The following is a 24,874-nucleotide window of genomic DNA, read 5'->3' as shown; positions in this document are numbered from 1 at the left end:
AATTCCTTTCAGGATCTACATTTTGCATCCAAGTGGCTATGCAGAACATTAAGAGCTAAACCGTGGAGAAGAGAGCAAAAATAACAGTATTATTAGAACCAAATCTGCATGCCATTTTAATATTGTACTTCCTTGTTTATGTGCAGTTTCATTTCACATTGAAGCATAATGATACCAGGCATCTTGCTCCATATGAAAAATGGATTGCAAGTCTTTGAATGGAAATAAATAAACACCAACAAATACACTTAAAGTCAGAAACGACACTATGACCTTGATTGTCTAAATGCAGGTTTTAGTATACATATTTAGTGAAACATGTCAAGGATCCAATGGGGAAAGAAAAAAAAATTTTAAGATTTAAAGAGAAGATATATTTGAAGGTTAAAAAATAAAGATGCTTGATAAGTGATGGCTCTTAAGCCCGTACTTCAATGGAAGATGTGAAATGCTTTTTACTTCTTTCTTTTGTGGCATTTCAACATCACCACAAATACATACAACTGCAGTTTACCTATTCATATGCAACTATTTTCTGCATCTTTCGCTAAGTATTTTACTGGCTGTAACTTAAAGACTGTTGACAAGCTACTTAGGTATTGGAAGCCAGGAGAAGAAAGAAGAAATCTGTAGACTGTGAAAATTACACAAGAGAGATATGATACATAATGCTCTTCTTAGGCAGAAAATAAATCCTTAGAACCCAAAGGGTAAAGGAGAAACTCAGATTGACCTCCTACTGTTGAATCAGCCATAAATTGTCTGAGTCATCTTTATTCTCAGCTATGAGAAAGCTCACAGTTCAATGGGGAATAAATTGCATAAAGAACCCTGCAGAGTGCATAACCAAGACAAAGAGAAATGTCTGCCAGGATCATTTCAGAAGCATTAAAAAAAAAGCCACAAAAAAACCCCCAAACACTGCTGTATTGCCACTTCCCCAGTAAAGACTGAAAAAAAGACAAAGCCACAAAACCTATCAGTATAGCTAAGCACAGTTCAGGGCTGCATGCTAAGAATGCGGAAGTCCATTATGCAATAAGGTAAGTTTTTCACAAAATTTAGAGTGGTAGTTTATGAATGCAGAATGCAGCTCTGCTATCTGAAGTACAGACATCAGTAACAGTCTCACAGATGCATACATTAAAGGATCTGCCCACTGCCAGAATTAGAGACACTCTAACCCCTGTGTTCAAAAAGGCAATTTTGGTAATTTCTAGAGGTGAATACAGGATGAAAGAATTACATCTCTTAAAATTTCAATAAGTGCATCTATATGCATAACTGGAGGTGGAAAAAGAAAACAAAAGATAATATCAATTGTCATATTGTGCGATTCTGTTTAAATAGCACCACTTAATGTTTTTCATAGAATACCTAAATCTAAAACCACAGAGGTTTACAAGAACAGCAGAAGTTTGCATCTGGTGTTACTAAGTCTTTTAAGAAGGAAAAAAAAACTGGTCTCAAAGTAAAATTGAAAAGTGAGTGCTCTTGGACAGTAACTGGCCTTAGGAATCTACATTTATAGTCTGTCATCAATTGGTACTGCTGGGGAAACTAACTTTCGATACTGCAAGGATTTGAGGAGATTATTTTCAAAATCTGATGCTTTTTTAAATGGGAAAATTGCTAGAAAGAAAAAAAATAATGAAGCAACATCATAGGAATTCAACATCTGATAGAAAAAAATAAGAACAAGAGAGACTGCATAAATAATGCCTTAAACTAGCAGAAGCTCTTGACAATAACAGGAAATAACAAATGTTTGCACAGCTCGGGTTCTGCCATACATATTCAGCTTTTGAGCTTTCAAAGTCTTACAGAATGTATATTTTTTCCTCCAGCTTAGGTAGTTGGATTGAGACTCCAAATCCCATCCACTAGGATCAAGCAATAAAAGCAGGGTTCATTGCTTTGAATAGTGCTAATGAAGGTATCTGGAAAAGATGACAGAATACCCAGGTGCACATTCTCAATAAATTTGTGAGTTGAAGAGGACAGATGTTTTCTGAACAGTTGACAGCAGTAGCTTATGAGACTGCTCTGCAGAGAAACGCTAACATTTTGAAAGGTGTAGAGCTTAATATCACCAGAAGAATGAAGTCTGTTGAGACTGCTTTTCATACTACTGGAAGTTTCTGTACATCTTTAGATCTTTTTTCTCATTAGGTTAGAAATAAGTTAGAAACAAGTTAGGGGAAAAAATCTACTATGAAGTAACCTTTGCTAGAAAGACCAAGTGAATAGAAACTAGCTCTAACAAGTACATTATCATCCGTTAGTCTAACTATCAACTATTGAAATCCGTCGAAATGCAGCTGCTTAGCAGAGTTGAGCCAGTGATTGAGAGCAAGCTCTAAGTGTAAAAAAACTTACTCTTCTTTGTTGCAAGAGAAACACTACACCTGGCATTCCTCTAATGTTAATCACTCTGATCTTCACCTTTTCTTTTCCTTCTAACCTGCAGGCTGCTCATGAAAAAGTCATGTTCTCTGCAAAGAGAACCTGGCTAACATGTAATGTAAATATTCCCTGCTGCTGTTTCCAGCCAGCATCTTCAAGTCTTATAGGGCTGAGGTACTGACTTTCACTTAGCCTTCAGCCAGGGCTTGGCCAGGCAGAGAGGTGAGCATGGGCAAAACTGTGCAGAGCATGCAGCTGGGACTAACTCTCTGTCACTGCCAGCGAGCTCAGGGGAGTGTGCTGCCAAGACACAAGTGGCACAGAGAGCAACAGCACTTCAGATGTTCCAGTGAAAAGCAAGATAGAATTTGCATAGTCTTGCGTTATATTCGGTATCCCCTTAAGACCTGCTCAAATACTTAAGAAATAAAGGCTAACAGCTTTCCAGGAAAAGTAATTTTTACTTTTTCTCACACAAAACAAACTCTGGAAGTACAGGCTGGGAAGTTACACAGAGCTTAGCTGTTAATGCATCCCTGCAATTAAACATTCTCTGTGCCAGTCAGTCCAGTCTTACAAAAACATTACAGGCATCAGGTCTCCACAAGGAGACAATCACCACCAAAGGACAGTCACTACCACTGGCACCTGGTGGTTGCTGTTCCCTTGTATCAGCAGAGAGGATTTGGTTGCATGGTTGTGTATACTTGAATCCTCATTCAACACCTTGTTTTGCTCTCCAGTTACCACATAAGCAAAAGTACAATTGCTTTCTTACTATGTTTTCGATGCATGCGGTTTGGCTAACGTCTGCTATGGAAGAACATACCATGAGACTTTAAAAGAAAAGCTAAGACATCTCACAGACCTTCCTTCTCATCACCCAAATGCCTTGACTTAAGTGCTCAGATGATACTACATACTTAGCTTATCCAGATGCTTTAAGAAAAAACTGTAGCTGATACATATCTGGAGCACCTTTTCTACCCTGGGTAGCCATGCTAATAAATGATTATAAAGTACTGCTACTGCATACCTGTTCTTCTCTTCTGTGTATCTTACCAGAAGTGGGCATAGAACAGTTCTTTAGACTTTACAACTGATGAAGCAGAACATAAATAAGGTTGAATGCTCCCTCCAACATTCAAGAACGGAAATCATGTCACCTTGATACCCATTTATAGATTTGGATGTTCTTTACTGTCTTCCCAGTGACTTCTATGACATAAACTTATGCAATAGTACCATGACAACATCAGGTTTTCGGATCTTTTAATGCAGTTAAATTTCATATAGAAATCATCCACTCTGATGCTGTCTCAGCGTGACATAGCACAGGCAAAAAAAGCCAGTGGATCCACAGTGATTTGTGTCACAGTGGATCACAAACGTTACTTGAAAAGAGTGAACATAAATTGCCAAGCTACAATATTAGCTGAAGTGATGTGACAGAAATAATACCATGCAATGAAGCAATTTCCTATTCACATGGAAGCAACTTCTACTTCCAAAATGTGCAGATAAAAAGAAATAATCCAACATTTCATGAGTTTAACTTAAGTCACAATTTCTACGCCTCTCACTTTTCCACAGCATGTTGCTATACTGTTATTGATATCATCCTTTCTCTGATTACCAGATGTCTCTAAATGTATTATCAGGGCATCCCACAGTAAACAGTGCTGGCTTCCCAGAACTAGTTGTAGATGTCTTGCTACCCTTCTCCTTACCTCATATCACAGAACTTGTGTGACTACAGTATAATAATAAACTCACATCTAAATGCTTGCATAAGATTTTCCACTGGGGCTGAAGGGCTATATCAGCCATCATCACATAGATGTTTGCAAGCAGCGTGCTCCCGGCCACACTCAGATATGGCTGTGCAGCATCCTTATCCATATCTTTGCGGGATCTAACCCAACTAAGCTAGTTTTAGCACAGTTTGGTTAGCAGTTGTCATTCAGTCATGGAAGCCACTCTGAAAAACCGCACACGTGGCAAGATCTACTGAATTCTTGGTGGGGCTGAGTGATCCATCCTAAAGCGGCTCAAAGAGTGCCCAACAGACCTATGCATGCTGCAGCTCCAGCTCCACTGCAGGGCAGGTGTAATTGGAGCTGTGTCTGCTTTAATTAATTAAATTGAGAATAGTCTCAACAATAAGATCAAGATTAAAGGAAAGTGTTTCAAATGGAGCTCAATACTCAATATGCATTATTCCCAAACATCTCTGTTACACTGCAATACAATGGGAAGCACAGTAATGACAGCAGAGTAGCAAAGCCCTAGGCAGCAACAAGAGAGGACTTCCTCAAACACAACAGCCATAGGCACAGAAACAAAGAAGCCGTTCACCTTCAGAAGGCTTCACATACACAAGGATGTCCAGCAAGATGCCCTTACCTCCATTGCCAGTCCTTAAATGAGGTCTGGAAAGGGGCGAATCCTGACTTCAGCCCTTCTAGTTACTCAGGGGCATTGCATGCACCTGAGCTCCCCTGGATTGGCCCTGCCTTCCCACCAGGTGCTCAATCACTGCTTCAAGTTGTGACTTAGCGTTTCTGCTATAGTCTCCCACTCCTTACAGACTGAAAGACTTTGAACAACCACTATAACATTCTGTTCTACCACTCCTCATCTTTAAGATTGATAAATGAAACATCTTCCATACTGAGTATTATTAACAAGCCCTTTCCACCAATATCCATAAGAGTTCAGCTCAGAGGTACTTCACTCTGTTGGATTCTGTAACTTCAGAACGTTAAATCCACATAAAATTAAATTGTAGAGTTAAAGACCCCTTTTCACACGGCCTCTCATGCAAGCACTGAGAAACAGTTACAGGGACTACAATTTTATTCACAACTGCAAAAAAAGAGATTGACAACTAACAGATAACAGTCCATATTGAAATAAACATAAATACATTAATAAATATAAATCAGTCGCTACTAATAGCATTTCCTTCAAAAATACACCCCAAATACTTAGCAATTTATCCACAGTTTGTTTTACCTCCAGTAGCGTGAAGCATGGCAATGCCGTGTGGTTTCTCTGAGATGCATGCCTGCTGTTTGTAATCATGTTCATCTGTGAAGAGAACAAAACTATATTACATCCACCTGTAAGAAGCCAGCACTGCTGAGAATAGCGTGCCTGCAACAGACTATAATAGGCCTAAATAGAACATAAGCATATCAAAATAAGAAATGGTGAGAAATACAGCAGAGTAAAGGACTGCACGTGTCGTTCTTTTTTTTCTGGTATGAGGGAGTTTCAAGTTAACTTAGATTTTACTATTATACTAAACTGATTCCAGCCATTTTTCTCCTAAATAAGAGTACCTATGCAATGATTTGCACATAAAATTTTTATTCACATCCCTACTTAATTCAACCTCTTCTATTTCCAAACAGATATTTTATCTCTTTTCAGCAGAGTTTTTCTAGGTTTCATTGACTTCAAAGAAATTGAAGCATGCTCTTAAAGTTTATGTTACAGGGCTTTGTTGAGGTGCATTAACTGAATGAAGGCTTAAAAGTTTTCAGTCTACCAAGCTTCTACAGAAGCACGAGAACACAGAACTACAGTGAATTACCAAGCTGTGAAGTCATGTCTCGCAATCACAACACAGTAGATTTCTGGTTCTAGAGGATCCACAGACTATTTATTCTTAATATCACAAATACAAACAATGTCATAGTTCCTTAAAAACAAAACAACAAAAACAAACCTAACCTGCAGTCAAAGAAAGAGGAGAAAAAAAAAAAAAAGCTATGACTGCCTAGAAGAAAATCCTGCAGAGCTAATCTCTGCTGCAGAAAAAGATGAGCAGAAGCCACACATTGTAAATATGATGCTCCTAGGAGCCACCCCATGAGTCCAATAGTAAGTTAACTAAAAATCTCAGGAGGAGTTAGCATCTTTGAGAACTAAAAACATGCTTTTATGTGCTAGGCAGCCCTTTGAGATCTCTCTTTCTTAAAATAAATGAATAAAATAATTGCTTTGATTAAAATTGGTGCTTTAAATATTAAATAAAAATAAATTCTCTCTCCTGTCTTCCCAAGGATACAAAAAGAATCATTTAGCTTTCTCTTGTTTTTCTCAGCTGTTACCCATTACTGTTCATTCCCATCTAATCACTCTTTTCTATGATCTCTCCTTCCTGTCTCCCTGTGTTTCTCCTCCAGTTTCTTTTCTCTTAAACTTTTTCCTCATTCTTCTTCCCTCACATAGCACATCCATCTCCCTCCTTCTCCATTTCTCTCTTCTGTGCCTCTCCCAAATCCCTCTTTGATTTCCCTTCTTCTGGTGTATCAGTCAGCCGCAACCAACTCCTCTTTAACTTCTGCCTCTGGACTTCCCTCATCTTGCGCTCTGCCTGTATGTGTGTATTTCATACAGGTCTCAGCCATACAGGCTGATGCTTCCAAGCAACACTGGGAAAATACACATTGTTGTGTGTGTACAGTCCAGCCTTAGCAGTGTGCTGAGCAAGTAGGATGCCCCCTCCTCTCACAAATATGGCTGGGAATCATGACACAGGGCTTCCATCCCATCCATCAGTAAAATGTGGAGACAGAGATACTGTTCTGCTCAGTGAGAGTTGTGCTTGCACCAACTGGAGTCTCCTTGGGAGCTGTTAACTTATCAGCTGGGACCTGTCAATCCAAACATTTTTAGCACAGTCTTTGGTGCTATCAAACACAGCAGTAATTTTCTGTATTCAACTTGTGTTTACTCAAAGCAACAAAAAAGAAAATGCTCCATAAACAAGCAGTATGACACATCTTGAAATCGCTCAGACTGTTAAAGGCTGAACTTATTTATCAAGCAAATAGAAGATAATGGCTCTGCTATTAATCAATTTATTTGTATGTATCCCAGGGCAAACTCCATGGTCATATTCCACTGGATTTAAATTTTCACTTGGTGAGTCCCAGGGACTTACTGACGCTCATAACACTTAATGCTTATATTATATAAGCATTAATACTGTATGCAGGGATGTGCATGCACAGCTATGTAGATTGGGCTACAGGCTCAGCTCAATAAAGAGATGTCAACATAGCAGTTATTTATTACTTATTGAGTGGTTGAGAGCACACTGAAGAGACTAGAACAAGCTCTGGGCATTAAGGACCAATAGATAGGTGCTCTTCAGCTGTTACCTCAGGAATAAGAATAAACAAAGATTCCTCTTCTCCAGCACACTACCACAAGAGAGACACATTTTTGCTCATGTCACTTAAGTACTGCAGCTCTGTGATAGCCAATGCCTAAAACTCTCAACGCACCAAAATGAGGATGAACTGTAGACACTGTGGTGTATCCCAAAGCTTCCTTTTCTGTAACATGGAGGCAGACACTTGCTGAAACACACACATACCATATGTGAAATTGCCTTTCCACAGTTTGTTGCTATGGATCTGGAGGAAGATGAGTAAACCCAAATGAGACATCAATAAGCCACCTGTGAAAGCATGGCAGAAATGCTACAAGCATCCCTATAAATAGATCTCAGAAAAGAGCTCCTTCTGTTTTAGTAATAGGAAATCTCTTCTTGTAACTAGTTACTAGGCAGCCTATGAAACAATTACTCTGGCAGTAACCCACTGTATGCATTAGCAAGCCTGCCTCCAGCTGCTGTTCTGGGGAAGATGCCTAACCACAGTCTACAGGATCAGTTCCCCAGACAAGCCTGCCTTTGCCATATGCCATAACCAGTCTGCCTTGCTGCTAAACAAGGGAGTCATACTCATATTTGTGCTCTCTCTCCCTTTTTTGGAAAAAATACTGTGGGCACACGCTCTCAGGAGGAGCTCAGGCCAGTAGAGTGTGCCTGAGGGACAGCATCTCTGCAACCTGGAACGAAGGCTGCTTATGAGCCACCACTAAGTTTTCCACATAAAATGAGCTTGTTATACATGTGCCAAAAGTTGGAAGAGACCCACAAAAAAAAAAAAAAAAAAAAAAAAACCAACACCACCAAATCCAACCCCTGGTTCCACACAGGACCACCCATTATTTGAAGCCTATGTCAGGGACCAGTGCCAAATGCTTCTTGAATTCTAGCAGCTTAGTACTGTGACCACTGCCCTAGGGAGTCCTTTTCAGTGCCCAGTATCATAGTTGTGTATTCCTTCCTTCCTGTAACCCTCCTCTTACTGGGAGTTCTTGTTTTGGTTTCATTTTCAGGTCTGTTCCCCCACCCCCCACAAAGGTTTCACCGACTTTCCTAATCTTCCAGCTGGTAGTTTCAGTAAGACAGCACCAGAAGATATCATGATCAAATACCTGGGAAATATATATACGGCAGTAACCTCCTGAATGATAGCATGAAAACAGGATATTTTCACCCTCAGAGAATTGTTCCATCTGAAGGAAGGTGATATGCTCTGCATAACTGCCTAGAGCTCTGGCTGCAGAGGTGTTTAAAATGAAAGAGACAGGGTCTTATTGTATCTGGAGTCAACAATGAAACAAAAATGCTACACAAACATGGCTTCTATGCTGTGTTTGGTCTGTTACTTATCTATTTTCAGTTTTATAAATGGTACTTGTCAGTATAAATCTTATGTCTTCTACTTTTTTTTTTGATTAAAGGGAATTTGTGCATACTTTTAAGAATGTTTTAATGGTAGGAAACACCACTGGATTCTGACATGCAGCAAGATAGTGGTATGAGTGTGCTAAAGGAGATTGCAATCTAATGATGCAATTTGCAGACCTTTATGCACATATGTAGCATTCATTTAAGAACACATTTGGTGCGTTTGGACAATTAACCAAAATTTCCTATTGTTTTGAGACACTGAATCGTGCACAACAACAACAATCAGAATGTTACTACATTGAAAACAATGCTATAGTCTAATCAGGTTTCACCTTATTCCCAGAAACCATTATTAGTAAACATTAATGAACAACAGGAAGGACAAATGAAGAAATCCTATTAGCTTTATGACGGCAATTTGAAAATAAGGTGCTTAACTGTAATATCTTGGCATCTATGCAACCGCAATATTTCTCACTTTGTTCCACATGAATCGATTCAACTGCGGTTTTGCTTTGCTCTATGTTAATTCCCACCAGCCTAAGTACTTCAGAAATTCATCATTAATACTGCAATTAAATGACAAACTACTTCTTGCAGTAAAATAAAAAACAAACAAACAAACAAAAAACTTGAATGAATTTGTCAAGTCCCAAAGCAAGTTTCTCCATGGCAAAGCTTCCATAAAATCAATGCTATCTGCCTGCTCATCCACACAGTAAATGTTGCATATTGAAAAAAATATATACATAGCTCTGGGAAAAGCAGAAACTGTCTTCAGCAAATCTCAGGGAGACCTACAGATCTCCTGGGTTTCTCTGTAACATAGTCTCTCTCTTTTTCAATAGTAAATGCTAAGGAATGTGACTCAGCCAACAAATTTTTACAAACCATCTTTCTCTTAAAAAACAATTTCAAAAAAATACAAATGATCTTTCTTTCAGGCTCCAGATCTGCCAGAGTAAGCAAACAGCCAATTCTCTCCAGTAGAAAAATTTTATTGATCTCCTAAGATTATTGTAGCAAAAATATGTAGAACACAGCTCATACTGACAGTCAAGATGCTGGAGAAATATCTGCTGTTTCAGGTAACTAAGACACAGAACACAACAAAATCAAAATCAACATTTCAATGCACATCCAAAAGCAAAGTGTGAAGTGAACGAAATCTAAACTACGTAAAAGTAGGCTGCTATCATCTGAGAGCAAAAAGAACAATTGCAAATCACTGTGGTGAGAGCAAGCAAATGCATGTAACTGTTTTGCTACTTGAAAATTAGTAAGTGCTACTAACTGGTGAATCTTTAGTCATGAACTTCATGACATCTTTCCCTCTGAAGCTTGAGCAATTCCTCTGCCACTTCCTCCAAATACCTTTCCATCTCACAAAAGTATTAATCTATAACCAAAACAATCTATAACCACTGTGTCATCTGTCAGGCCCTCAATGATTACCAAGAGACAGCAAAATCTAGGTGGAGAGTAAATAAAGTGCAGAACAGAATATTATGAGTGTTGGGGGCACAATCACCATCATATTTGCCCCAGTGATTTCTACATATGTTGTACAAATGAATCCAATTTCTTCATTCACTGCTGGACTTCTGATGAGTGTACATATGTAACAATACTGAGATCTAAATGATGCACCCTTATCTTGAAATATATAAGAATGAGTTTAAAAAAAAAAACAACTGTGAAACAAACAGTTGAAATGCTACTGGGAGGAAATCTTATTACTTCAAGAGATGAAAGCTAAAACTGAGAGAAACTATATCCTTCTGCTTTTTAGATTATATGCTGTTTGAAGATTAATATTAGGAGGACCTATAAGTCTGTCAAACAGCAAATCAAAATCTCCCACAGGACTTTAAATAGTAAGAAGTGTTATCAGGAAGAAGAGGATTCGCTGGATTATGTTCTAGTGATAGGATTTAAGTTTGCCCAACAAGCTGCATTATCAGAAATAACAAGGTCATTTTTATGTTAACAAGATGAAGGAAGAATGTACTTACTTTGCAAACAGGCAAATTAATATGGAATTAACCAATGAAAGAGTTTCATAAATTGACTCATTTGTGAAATCAAGGCAAATCTTAATCCTGTAGTTTTGCATTAATAAATAAATAAATAAATAAAGACTCCTCTACTGAACGAAGGAGCAAAATCCTGTGCTGACATGAAGTTCCAGCTGACATGAGTGCAGCAATGACCGCCCACCATAAGAGCAGAAAGTACTTCCCATTCAGAAAGCGTATACAAAAACACCTTCCCACGGTTAGGCAGCTGACTGCAGGAATCTGCAGGGAGACACGACAGAAATAGTTGTAACGTAACCATCTGGAATAATTCCCCATATAGACCCCAGAATAGCTTGTTGTCTTCACCTTTTTCTCTTTTAGAATCAAAATATTCAGATACATAGAACTTTTAAAATAGTCTTGCTGGGCATTCAGGAGCAGATTAAGAGGCAAGACTAAATCAACTACAACCAATGTAGGAGGGATGAATGACAGAGGCCATGATAGAGGGAAGCAACATTGCATCTGCCTTAAACACAGCACAAAGGAGTCTTGTGTCCCAAAAGTCCTGAAGAAATAACTAAAAAAATAAAGTAGGTATGAGACTTTAGACCATTTTTCTATTACAAGGTTCACTTCCACCTTGTACCAAACAGAAGTTACTTCACGTACCTCCCTATATGTGACTTTTGCAAGGAAAAAAAAAAGATCACCTACTCTGATGATCACCAAAAGTACACACAAAGGAGAAGCAAAAGTTGCTACAGTCACACACATAAAAATTATTTTGTATTTATTAATGGCTGCGCCTCAAGTTGAGTTGAACCACTGATGGGTAACTTTTGGGAACCTGAGCCTAACAATACTGGTTTTCTTCCCAGTGTTTAACTGCTGCTATTCATTAAACTGTATCTTAAAATGTGTTGAGTACTTTCCTCCTGTGAATATGTAAGCAAATTCTGTACTGACAAGAGGATGTGATGCTATTGCAGACAGGAGAAGATGCAGTTTTTCTAAATTAAAGAGATGCACCACATCACCAATGAGAGTCTCTATGTCACTGCAGCAATCTGATTATCATCTTTTTCTCATTTAGATCAGTATGATAGAACTTAGCACCTATAAGTCTCTATAAACTATTCCTTTACATTCCATTTAGTTTTTCTGTTTCCTTCCAGCCAAATAAGTCAGTTCTCCTCATGCAACATTTTAGACTTGGCATTATTTCTGAATAGATAAAATTCACTGACAATTCTCAACTCCTGAATAAGACCTAATTTATGCATAACACCATGTGTAAAGAGACAAACTTCAAAGATCATAACCATGAAAATCATTTTTATACTTCATTAAAACAGAGCAATTCTGGAGAACTTAAAATTTTACTGCACAATTATAAAGATCCCTCTTAGCTTATTAATAGCTTTTCTCTTTTTTTTCTTCCTCTGAATCACCATTCATTAAATAAACACATATATACATACAAACTCACAGTAAAAATCTTAAGGAATGAAAGAAAAAAAACATGAACTTTTTTCACAGGTGTCACGGAGTTGACCAGATCAATCTATGTCCGTGACAGGGACGGCAGGCCTCTGCCCTCCCCCCCCACCCCAGTCCCACAAAAAAAATGGGAAGGAAGGAAGGGAGGAAAAGAACAGCGGCAACAATCTATGGAGGAAAACTTATTTTACTATAATATTGGAATACAAGATAACACAATATATACAAGTTAATTGAAATTGAAATTAATAAATCAGACAATATGAGAGAGAGAGTTCCTGGGACCGAGTCAAACCTGAAAAGCTTGGAACGGCTAGGAAAGCACCCTCCAGCACCCACTGCCAGGCAGCAAGAGAGCGCCCCCCACCCGGAAGGGCCAGATCCCATGACTGCTGTAATGTACAGGGATAGGTAGCTGGGATTGGGGCAGTGACACTTTAATAGCCCGTACACTACATGATGTTTTGATGTGGAATACTGAAATCCAAAAACAAAAAAAGCAAAAACAAAAACATAAAACCATGACAACAGGGAAAATGTAATTGCAGACCAGTAGGTGGAGGTGTATGAGCCAACTAGCAAGGTGTTCTGGGCCTGCCTGAGCACTGCCTCCACAGGCCTTCACTGCAGACTTTTACAGACCCCTCAAATAAATTCACAGATTTCACATACAAAGATGAAATAGAAACTGTATGGTGAGTTTGTGTTTTTCAGTAATATCATGTATTTGGGCAACTGGGATACCTCAGTAGGGACAGGTGCAAGTCACAAGATACAATGCCTTCTAAATAACAAAATGCTCACAGGAGAATACGGCCATACTGTAACTTTAGACCTAGTAAACAGAAAACATAACTACAGCACGTGTATAAGAAGGTCATCGCAGTTTTGTGCCGTGGATCTATCCATGAAAGATTCATTTTCTAAGTATGTCATTGCAGCCAGTGATTCAGAAGTAGAACACTTCCATCTGGCAACAGATGGTCAAGATACAGCTTATTTGTAGGAGAGTACTCCGCTAAGAGAACTAGTCCTCTCCACAGTCTGCACAATCAGAAAAGCAAATTCTTTCTAATATTACTAATGTGAGAAAACACACTAGCAGCTTTCTCATGAGATTAATCAATCCCATACACACTTACACCACCCCTGCTTAACTATTAAGCAACCTTCTACCTGTAGTCATTTCTGCTTTCCACTCCTACTTCCACAGTTGATACTGTCTATGCTACGTGTGTAACACCTATGTAGTTACCAGGATGTGCTGGCTGGTACTCTGAATTTACACAGCATTTAATCATATATTGTCATGAGCTGCTCAGTAGCTCTTACTACCAACACTCACCACCGCCTTCCTACACTCACTGGAGCAAGCTGTTCTTATTGACTGAAGAATGCTCATGCCTTCTTAGGAGTATTTGACAAGGGTATGCAAAGCCACCCCTTCAGAGCAAACCTGCTGCATTGTTTCATGTTTTTAACCACTCAGGCACAAGGCAGCAGTTTCTGTGGGAGTAACAGATGGCTGGTAACAAATTCAATTTACTTTTTCTCCCTCACCATCCCAGATACACGTTGCCTATTCCTGGCTTTCTTCTCTAAACATTCTGGGAAGAATACCCCCAAAGCTCAGTGCATCCTAAACAAATATTCAACATCTACTTTCCAGAGAGACCATCCTCTGACAATGTGGTGGTATATCTGTCTATTTTACGTGGAAACAGAAGTGGGAAAAAATAGTAATGCTGACCAAAAAAATTTAACCATACAAACCCACGCCATTTTGTAAATGCCAAATGCAATCCAACTCAGCATATTTATACCTTATTTTACTCTTGGAAACATATGAATAGAGGGTAGATCTGTGAACGCATTTCTGAACTGTAATTAAATAGAATTTATGACCATTTCAGGGTATAAGTCTTTTACAACAAAGAGTCAGGAAATAGGCCAAATATCACATTTTGATGGAACATCAAATTGGGGATATTCCAAAACACGCCAAGAAGCAACTCAGATCTTCTCCTAGAAAAACATTGATAAATAACCCCTATTTGTGAAAGAAATTGTAAAAATCTAACAGATTGTCTGACAATAACAGAGAAATAAAAATAATAATAAAAAAAGGAATATACCCACTAAGTTTTCCTTAAAAGGTTGTAACACGGGTCTTAGAAAAAGGGCTCCGTTTTAGAGGAGAGTCATCAGATATGAAAATTTAGTTTCCCCATTTGTATGTGACTTGATAAACAAGAAAAGCACTGAGGAATTAATTCAGCACTTGCTTTGGTTACAGAATCTGAAGTGACTGTTGCCATGGGTACATGGAATCAAGTTTATAAAGGGGATTTAAGGACATGACAGAGAATAAGATAAAATATAGCGTGAAAAATTCAAGAACTGTAGATCCCTGAAGAAAATGAGGATCTAAAACACAAAGTCTCAAAAGGAAAGTGTTCACTCATGCCATGAAAACAAGGCAGTAGAAAACGACAGCCAGTCGAAAGAGCACTGTGAAGAAAGAAAGGGAAGAAACTGGAAGACACTGAGTGGAAAAGAAGAGCAGTTAGCTCTACAAGAGGAGAGTAAGAGACAATGCAAATAAGCACAACTGGATCACAAGACCAACCACATGATGCAGTAGATTAGGACAAGAATCGTGTTTGAAGAAATAACAGCTAAGGGAAAAGTGAAGATGCACATTTACAGAATGAAAAACAGATGCAGCTGATTAGAAATTCTTAATAAGAGGGGTCAATAGGTAAGTAATCAGATGATCCGGAGGAAAGATATGTAGTGTGACAGAAGCAAGAATAGACGTTTCAGACTACAAAAAGAAATCACGTGAGGAGAATCTACTAATCCTACTTTATGTTGAAAAATTCCACTGAAGAATTACACCAAGAAAAGGATCCCAGGTGCCTCTGTCAGCTGTGAAAGACTAGTTTATCTGTTCTTTAATGGAATTCTTCCAGCCCCAAGAGAAAGAACATTTATAAAATAAAAGATTAAATTGAACTGCTAGATGCCTCAGGTCTTCGAAAGAAGGTTTTATGCTGTTTGGCCATATTAATAGGCACTTTTTCTGATGAGAGGACTTTTAAAAAGAGGTGACAGTAAGGAGAAAAAAAGATAATATTAAAGACAACATCTCGCAAGTGAATGACATGGCTAAAGAAATCTGACTTTCAAGGAAAAAACCATAATCATGTAAAAAAACAGATAGTGAGCAATACATGAGATTTGAGTGTGTGAAGAAAAAGAACCTCTACCAGAAAAGCATCTTGAAACAGCAGATGTGACTAGGATACTAGCATCTAAAAAGAATCTGCCGGCCAGGAAAGAGATATACACCTAAATATAGTAAGATATAATCTCATAGAAAGATGTGACAGACTATAGAGAAATTAGAAGAGCTACTGCCAGTGAAACAATCAATCTGGATCAAAATCAGTGTGTGAAAGAAGTCCTACTGAGTAGCGTCAAGAGTGTGTGATCTTTGTTCTGAATTCAGTTGCTAAAAACGTCCATTTAAGTGTTCTTACCTCAAGAAAATATAAGGCTGCCTGCTCCTCAATGAAGGCTTACTTCCAGTGCAGTTTTCAGCTTGAGAGGTACAGTCTGGCCTTTTCTTCTCTTGCTATCATAGGGCTAAGAAATGAATCACTGGTGGAAAATGGATGTATTGTTTCATAAAGTCTTTTGAGAGAGTTTTAGCTTCTTGCGGAAGCTAAAGCTACGAAAAGGCCCCTGGAGATATTTAGACTCTTGAACTGAGGACATGATTAGCTTTTCAATGTGATGATCCAACTGAACTTTCAGATTCTTAATCACTTAATTCAGGGCACCTGAATCACTGAAGTATACTCTCTATTTCTCCTACTTTTCCATTAAGCATCTTGTAATGGTCACAGTCAGAAACCAGAGACAGACTAGATGGCCTCGTGTTTCAACTCTGTGTCTGTGTTTGGAGGCTGACATTGAATCCTGAAACATGGTTTTTTTTGGGTTTTTTTTTAACAGAACAAGAATAAAAATAAGAACATTTACAGCCCTGTTACTGATTGCTTGACTGTCCTTTGGAGCATAGATAGGAGAATGCAGTGTTCAGTGAGCTTTCACTCCATAATTCTTCTGCAGATGAAGAACCAGAGGACTTTCCTGATACTAGTAAAAAAGACCACCTGCTTCATATACTCACAGAAAAAAAAAAAAGGTTTTGAGAGTCAGAAAGCTGTCCATACCTTATAGTGCCATTCATGGCTACTTCTAGGACAATACATTTCTGTACAGTTCCCTTTTCTGGGACACTGTATGAACTGACAGAGCAGTTTAAAGGGACAACCCTAGAGTATATGTATAATTCATAAAAGTGGTTGAAAATAAAGTTTGAGTGATCTGGCAGAGTAATGCTAACCTACTATTTAGACTGGTTGTCTTTTTTTTTTTTTCCTCCTCCTCCATGAAATACAACATGGGAAAAAAAACTCTTTCTATCAATTACTAATTAACAGTTTATTTCTTCACCACTGTTTAACTTTTTCTTTGCAAGAAGATTGCTGCATATTTACCACATTACACAATCTTTTTCTCCAGGAAGCTTATTCAGTACAAGTGAAATTAAAGGCTCTCCTGCTAACAAAAATAGATTTTTTTCGCCTACCACTACTGTCAAATAACCTAAGACAGATCAAAGAAAGTTAAAGCATTCATACCAGAACATCTTATGTTATTAAAACACATCTTTTTTTTCTTTCAGAACAATTGAATGGTTTTCTTCTGCAATCAATAGATTTTCATGCATTTAGGTGAAAAACACTTCAACTGGCTGAGACCTGTTAAGTGCTGTTAGAAAGCACCTTGCTATGAACTATGTGAGTTTCTTTGTGATAATGAATGTTGCAGTGCCATGCATCTCTGTTACAGTTTGTAAAGAAATTGCATAATTAGTAACAGTCATAAAAGTTTCAGTAGTACTCCAAATATATTAGCTACTGTCCAGACTGATAGCAAATGAGAGTCACTGCTGTAAGGATCCTGTAACTCAAAAAATCAGTAACAATGAACTAGGGGAAAGAAAGCAAAGGTGTTGCCTCAGATAAGAGTGTCCACACTTACAAGAAAAATATATTTAGCTGGAAATGTTTTTAAGAGAATTTAGACTAGCTAACAGAGACCACTGGGACAAGAGTACTTGAAAATGTGCAATGACCTATATTCATCTGAATGAACCACTGACAGCTTTAGCATGCCCTGGAAGAACAAATGCGTGGGAGAAGGGAAACGCAAACCAAACTGACTTTCACACAATTAAACACACAGTTCATAATTTAGCACACATTCTATTGAAAAATGACCTTTGAAAAGGGTTTTTTTTTTTAACTACAGATATAGCCATGATCCAGCTTAATAGTTTAGCTACAGCTATGATTTATATTTCTGCTAGGATTTTAGCTAACTTTCCTGAAAAGCATGAATAGTAAACACAGTAAAAAAATAATACAAATGCATACTCTTGTCTCATACAGTCACCATTTTTAATTTTTTTTTTCTTTTAACAAACATTAATACAGTGCTTGTTTCCAAGGCCTAGATATTACTGCAATAAAAGCAGTACAAGAGATGTATGGAAAAGCAGCTTAATGTCTTGCTGCATATTTTTATAGAGAATGTATCGTGAACAGACGTTTTTCAAGATAGGTAGGAGTAGTAATAATAGAACAGGCAGTGACTATCTGACACTGAGATTGTAAAGATAATTTCAGTTGCAGTATTTGAAAGATTCTGGAAGATAACTTAATGTTTCTTACTCAGGATTTATCTTTGCTGTTCCTGGTTCCTCCAGAAAGAGAGAAAACTAGAGATCTCTTTCCTTCTCTTAAGAAAAACACAAATTGGAATCTTGGCATGAAGTACAGAAAAATACATCTTCTGCTATTTTTTAAACAGGTTTGTATCTTTGGTAATATCACTTTGTATATTTTTTGTGCATAATTTAAAATATTTGGCGACATAATTTCTTGATATAATTTATATTTTTTTAATGGCCTTTGAAGCAGCTAACACTGGTGCCATCCAGACTCAGTAGCTAGCAAGGTGTTAGTGGAAGTGCTCTGAACATCTACTTTGTTATTTACACAAACAGTGAATTTTAAAGTGTCTTTAAGATAACAGAAGGAAAGTCCTGCAGAAGTCAATTCTTCATGTTCTAGATGCTGATCTGCTTCTGTCATTTCCCAGAGGACAGTTCACATCCTTTTAGACTTTTATGTATGATTTTTTATACAATTGCACTCTCGGTACTTCCAGAGCTTGAACTTGTATCTGTCAACATGGAATGAAGTACATATATCTGACTGTTCTGCTCTACTACAAAGTCTCCTGCTATCTCTCCTAAAGCCAGTTCTGTTCTGGCTCTCACTTTTTATCCTCAAACTGTTAAAAACATCGCTCAAAATTTTGAAAGTCTGCTGTAAGCCTGAGTGGGAACACAAGACACAATGGAGATTTCTACCATAATGCTACAGATTTTCACTGAAGTAGCTAGAGCTCTTTTCCAGTCAAGCTGAAAGCTATGCAAGAATGACCACAGGTGTGCACATCCCATGCCAGCTTCACCACCTCAGACTGCCAGCTCCAGGAAAAATATAGGGCAGCATAAGTTTGTGCAGGTTCTCAGTTTCTCTGTCCATCTCACTACAATTCTCACCAGAAGCAAAAAATGAGAGAGAATGAGCTGATGCTATAAGTTTTGGGAAAAAAAACTAACCACGTGGTCCACTAACCTCCTGAGATAGCTTCAGACTCCCTGATGATCACAGAAATAAAAGAAGTTTTAAAAATACAGAGAAGGACCATGCAGGTAAAAACTGTAGTATTATGCCTAGGATACTTTTACTCTCTTCCTAATGAGAATTTTAATAACAAGTACTAGGAAAGTAGTAACATTTTTCTGGGACAGAAATAAAATCCTTACTTTACATTCTGTCAATCTGGGAAGTGCACTAATGTCATACATCCAAGAAAGAATATGCCTGTTAGGCCTATTTTTGGTCATCATTTTAGATAGAAAAAAAAATAATTCAGCAACCAACTTAAGCCACCCCCCTTCAAACTGTCCTCTGAAATCCCATCCAAAGCTGCCTAGCTATCACCACGCAGTACACCAGGTACAAGGGTGTCCAGCATGGAGTAATGCAATACATTAGGTATAAGACCATCATAGACGCCAGTTGCTGTAGCAAAGCAAATCCAGAACTTCAGTAGTAGCACACACAAGCGTTAAGTCAGTGCTGCATTTAATAAAATTGCTGCTACTTTTCTATCTGCAGATAAAAAAGGTTCTGTGCTAAGGAATTTTTGGTGGCTAGAGAGAAAAATACTTTCTCATTTTTCTGATAAGTATTACGGAACACCATCTAATATTTTTCATGCTTATAAAAAAGTTAAATTGTGCAACAAATCCTGCTACATTCGAGATTTTGTCAACTACCTTCTGTGGAACTTTTTGTGTGAAGGCAGCAAGTTTTGTATCGATCAACAGTTGCTACATTTATTCTTATGTTAGTTTTCCATAACAACTTAGGAACCCTAGGAGCAAAATACTGAAAAAGGTCAGAGATTATCTAGGTTTATTATTTATTTATTTTTAACAACCACTGCCACTCCAGAAAGCATTAGCTACAGAAACACACTATTTGATAAAAGGATGAACTACTTCCTGTTCTGAGCAGCTGATCACTTTATGCCCCAAAGCTTTCTTGGTGTTGCTGTGCATGCAAAGAAAACCCCAACAAATGTATATAAAGTTCAAAATGGAAAAGCACCAAATCCCTCATACATTTCAAGTAGAAATTCTACTGCAAAAAGTATCTTCTGTCGACACATACTATTTGTGAGTTTGGAATCACACATTAGAAGAAAAGACTATTGGAAAAAAGTGCAAATATAGAATATTTTATTTTAAAACTCATCTATGCCTTCCAGTACACTTTCTTTCCTACTCATTAAGCTCTTTGATATCAATGAAAGCCCTGCTGTTTACATTCTGCAAGCTTTGCACAGATTCATCCTGTTAGATGAACGCCTCTAGAAATCAAATCCCATTTTTCCAGGGAGTTCATCCCACTTTGCTACAGCTGTGATGCGCTGTCTCCTTATCTACATACCAATTCAACACTCACTGCAAGCAAAAAGCCATTTCTAAACCATACAAATACCCTCATGAACCAAACATCAAAAAGGTAAAGCCTGTTTTGCGTCCCATGCACTGAAGATTTCTGAAGATTCAAGATTGCATATCATGCTCAGTAGAGAAGTCTTCAACTGCAATTAGTTTTTCAAATACTCATCACCATATTCATCTATGCGAGTTCTCATAATATTTTAAACCCCCTATGTATTAAGTAGCATTTCACAGGTTATTTCAATCTCCTTGGTTCTTTTCTTCTGGAGAGTAGAAAATTTCAGGTAATTAAATAATTTTTAAATTGTTACTATCCTTAGCAACATTTGTTATTCTATGTGTTTAATAAATCAATATTAATTGAATCAGATACAAAGCGTGAAACCTTTAGAAAGTTTCCATAAGAATCAGGTACCCACATAGGCAAACTAACTTTCGTGCTTCAATGAAATCAAATGCTCCTACTGAAGAAGATCATGTTGTTCAAGCATCAAGTGAGTTGCCACCAGCTGTGCTACGCATGCCTATAATCAACAAGCTTGCTCCGCTCAGGAGTGCTGCGCTGGCTGGGGCAGCAGACCACGTGCTCACCAACTGGGGGGGGTCTCTACCGAGCTCTGATGTCATGCTTCTACTTCTGGCCAAAAAAAATAAGCTTTAAAAAGAAAAAAAAAAAACTTTTTTTTTTCCCTTCAGGTTCATACTGAACAGGCCTGATGCAGATTCACTGCTGTGTCTCAAGACGCACTGTGTCAATGCTGTGGAAAATCCTGACAGGGATCTTCAGTGCCAACTAACATACAAGCATGCATTTGAGGCAGAGGGACCCTTGTTGCTAAGGAAGAACCAATGCAAATCATTGCTATACTGTTATTGCACAGATCAATACACTCCAAAGAGAGAAAGAGAACATATTTCTATCTCCCATAGCTGAGTTTCTGGTTGGCTGTTTCAGATATCAGGCCAGAAGTGCAACTAGACCTTTGTGTCCCTGTCTCCATGTCCCAGCTGCCACTACCCACACTCACCCCTGCAGCTCTAGCCTGGACCTACTACACTTGCAGTAGTGCTGCCCAGCCACCTTCCCTCACACCCTCATGGCCCTGTCCAAACTGCAGGCCCAGCCCAGCTCCACCACTGCTGCCTCCTGCTTGGCCACCCCACACCATCTGGAGAAGGCAAGCAAAGGCAGAGGCCACATGAGAGCAAGTCAGCCATGCTGCAGCAGAACCCACTGCAGGCAGGAGTGCTGGAGCCTTGCTGAAATGCTATCTACTCTCTGGCATGGGCTGATGCTGAAGCACTCTAAACCTACTGCAATGGCACGACACTTATTTTCAGAAACAGACTCGGTTCAAGCTCTCAGGCCTGTCTGCATGGCTGGGAGTGCCATCATTTAAACTCTGCTGTTGATTCTAACACGTATACTCGTAAGCAACAACAAGTTCTGGTACTGGCATCTTTCTGCCATATTAAAACAAAAATCCCCAGACCATCACTTCCTTGCCTCCTAAAAGAGCATTTCTACAGGAATGTCTGTGCATCTAGAGCTTGCCGTAAGATGAGCCAATACTGTCATTCCACTAGACCTCTGTATTTTACCAACACACGAGAGGCTGGATAAAAATACTAACAATGTGCTCTTGCATCATGGAAAAAAAAAGAAATGGAGGAAAGCCTGAAATGGCAATAATAATAATAATAATAATAATACATGAAGGTGAATTCAAAAAGACAACCAGTGCGTGTACTCTGCTTGCAAGAGCTCCATGCTCAGCAGAGGGCTCCAGCCCTGCATGCAGGCAGCTGCTCACTGCTGTCAGCGCCCAGCAGCACTGCTGGCAGCCCACAAACAACACAGCAGTTGCACATTTTGTATAATTCCAAGAAATATATATCTCCGCCTTGAAATTAGGGTTAAAATATTCATTTACCACAAAGGAGAAGAAACAGGCTTCAAAATTTCTGTTCATAAAATTTTCTGGAAATCACAATTATTCCTAGCAGGAAAAAAAAATTAAAAATAAAATCTATGATGTGCCTGCACTGAGGAGCTGCAGAGCCTGAAATAAAATGGCTCATGTCCTTCTAGTTTCTGGGCAACAAACACCACAGAAAAAGGAGACAGCAGAGTGGGAAGCGTGACTGTGTTCATGTGCTCATGCACTTTGTGTTAGCAACATATTGCAACTTGTTTTGCTCGAGTGCACTGAGAATAATGCTCACCCTCTGTCTCATTAAATACATTCTTAAAAACATGCCTGCATGTCAGTCTCTGCATCCATCTTCTGTTTCAAGTACTCTCCAGGATACAGAGCAAATATTGAAAGGAGGCAAATACAGACAAAACAGAGCCTCAGTATGGAAGAGAAGTATAGCCTTTTCAGGCCTAGACAATACCACCATAAAGGGTAAATACTTGAAACAGCTATTTAATTGAGTCTGACAAGAAATACAAAAGCAATCTGACTGGCCTGATTTTGACCATGTGCTGGGATTACTCCACTACAGTACAATTGTGCCTGAAGTGTGCCACTGCAAGTGGATCAGCTCCTATTCCAATTTAAATCCTTTTCACAAGAATCAAGTCTGTACCTCACCTTTCAGTGCTTTGTAACATATACTGTCTAGACAATATGACAAACAACTATTACTACTTCTTTACTGCATATTTGGATGCTCTCCTCAAAAGATCTTTGTGCTCAGTACTATAGATAAATATACCCAATTAACCATTCACCTGCTGATTGTTTTATGGTCATTAACTGCAAAACAGAGGGCAATAGCACAATACAGGAGACACGTACCATCATACCACCTTCCCTCCCATACACTAATATTTTTATTCATTGAGTTCCAACAAGCAGACTAGCTACAAGTGCAAAAATACACACGTGGCTTGATTCACATGAAACACTGAAGTTACAAAGAAGCATCCTTAGTTGAAAGAAAGTGCCTACAAATACTAACTCCAGTGTAAGTGTACGTGGGCAACATACAGTACTGCACAATGGAGAAACAACAGATGAGATGTGAACAGACATAATCAGAACTGAAGGTTGTCTATAGCTGTAAACCCAAAGAAGAACCCAAGAACCCTGATGGTATAGTGATCCCCCACAAGAAATGCTCACTGAATTAAATGTATACTAAAAATACGTCGTACGGTTTGGTAATATTTATTGTAGAAAAACAATGATATTCCTACTGAATTTCAAATGATGTTTACTTTTCAATCCTGTAAGATCTCCATGTCATTTCTCCACAAGTTTGTCCACATAAAAATGTTTTCACCTGTATCAAAATTTAAAGAATTTCAGGCTACCTTACATTTCAGCAAGATTTTTATTCTTCAGTATTTACTGTAAGAAACAACCTCCCCTCCTATTAAAAAAATAAATCTAGCAAGACTGAAATCAAACTCAGAAACACTCAGTGGAGATTAACTTTTTGCAGGTAGAGATGTTGTCCAACAAACTGAGGGTTTACTCCTCATGACAGTTAGTGATATGCATGACAAATTCATTTGTTCATAAGGTAAAAATACTCAAAGGTAAGAGAAGTGCCCTAACGTGCCACATAAACAATGCACACCCTGATCTCACAACTGTAATTGCAGGCAGAGACAGTAGAACACAACAGAACAAAGACATCAGGCTCTCTCTAAACAGCCATTCATTTAAGTATCCATGCAATGACTAGCATCATCACTATTTTTCTTCTTAGACTGTAAGTAACACACAGTTGCTGTATATTTATCTCTGTGTTGAATTTGAAAGACTAGAATGAAAAATTACCAGAAATGGAACAGTAGAGCATCAGGATTGGAAATTAAAGGAATGGTACAAGTCTTGCATGTTCCTAACCAAGTTATAAACAGGAATTCCTTACTCTTTTGCCTGAAAGTTGCATTTATTTCAATAAATCTTCTTTAATTAAAACAAGATTTGAAGCACATCATTCTTAAAATCTTATATTTCTTATATATATATTCTTAAATTCTTATCTTTCTCTCACTGGTTTTTATTAAGCAAAAGGGAGATGTGGAGTAGCCATGAAGAGAGCACATGGCAAGTTATACATGCAAAAATGAGCTTTTCTGTGAATATAGTCATAGCAGTTTTTTACATGGTAGTACATTCAGGATTTAAGACTGTCATGTGCTAAAGCATTTTAGCACTGTTAAGAATAAGAATA

The 24,874-nt window shown here is 38.2% G+C and overlaps 1 protein-coding gene across 18 annotated transcripts in view; it reads right to left on the bottom strand.

Moving 5' to 3' along the window:
- The window catches only part of PLPPR5 (phospholipid phosphatase related 5), a 166,330-nt gene that overhangs the window by 54,534 nt on the left and 86,922 nt on the right, over positions 1-24,874 (bottom strand). For 16 of the 18 annotated variants that reach the window (XM_042819131.1, XM_042819120.1, XM_042819138.1 and 13 more), the window contains one exon: positions 5,425-5,499. The exons of 1 other annotated variant lie outside the window; for it this stretch is intronic. In XM_042819131.1, coding sequence (XP_042675065.1) covers positions 5,425-5,499 — 75 coding nt within the window. Of the gene's footprint in view, positions 1-5,424; positions 5,500-7,709; positions 7,756-24,874 lie in introns of those variants that run through there. One more of the 18 variants, XM_042819136.1, reaches the window with a different exon arrangement.

Source organism: Centrocercus urophasianus, unplaced genomic scaffold, assembly GCF_019232065.1.
Source record: "Centrocercus urophasianus isolate 14NV4802_14NV808 unplaced genomic scaffold, USGS_Curo_1.0 seq_18, whole genome shotgun sequence".
NCBI classification, from domain to species: Eukaryota; Metazoa; Chordata; class Aves; order Galliformes; family Phasianidae; genus Centrocercus; species Centrocercus urophasianus.
This window is presented reverse-complemented; position numbering and strand designations above follow the sequence as displayed.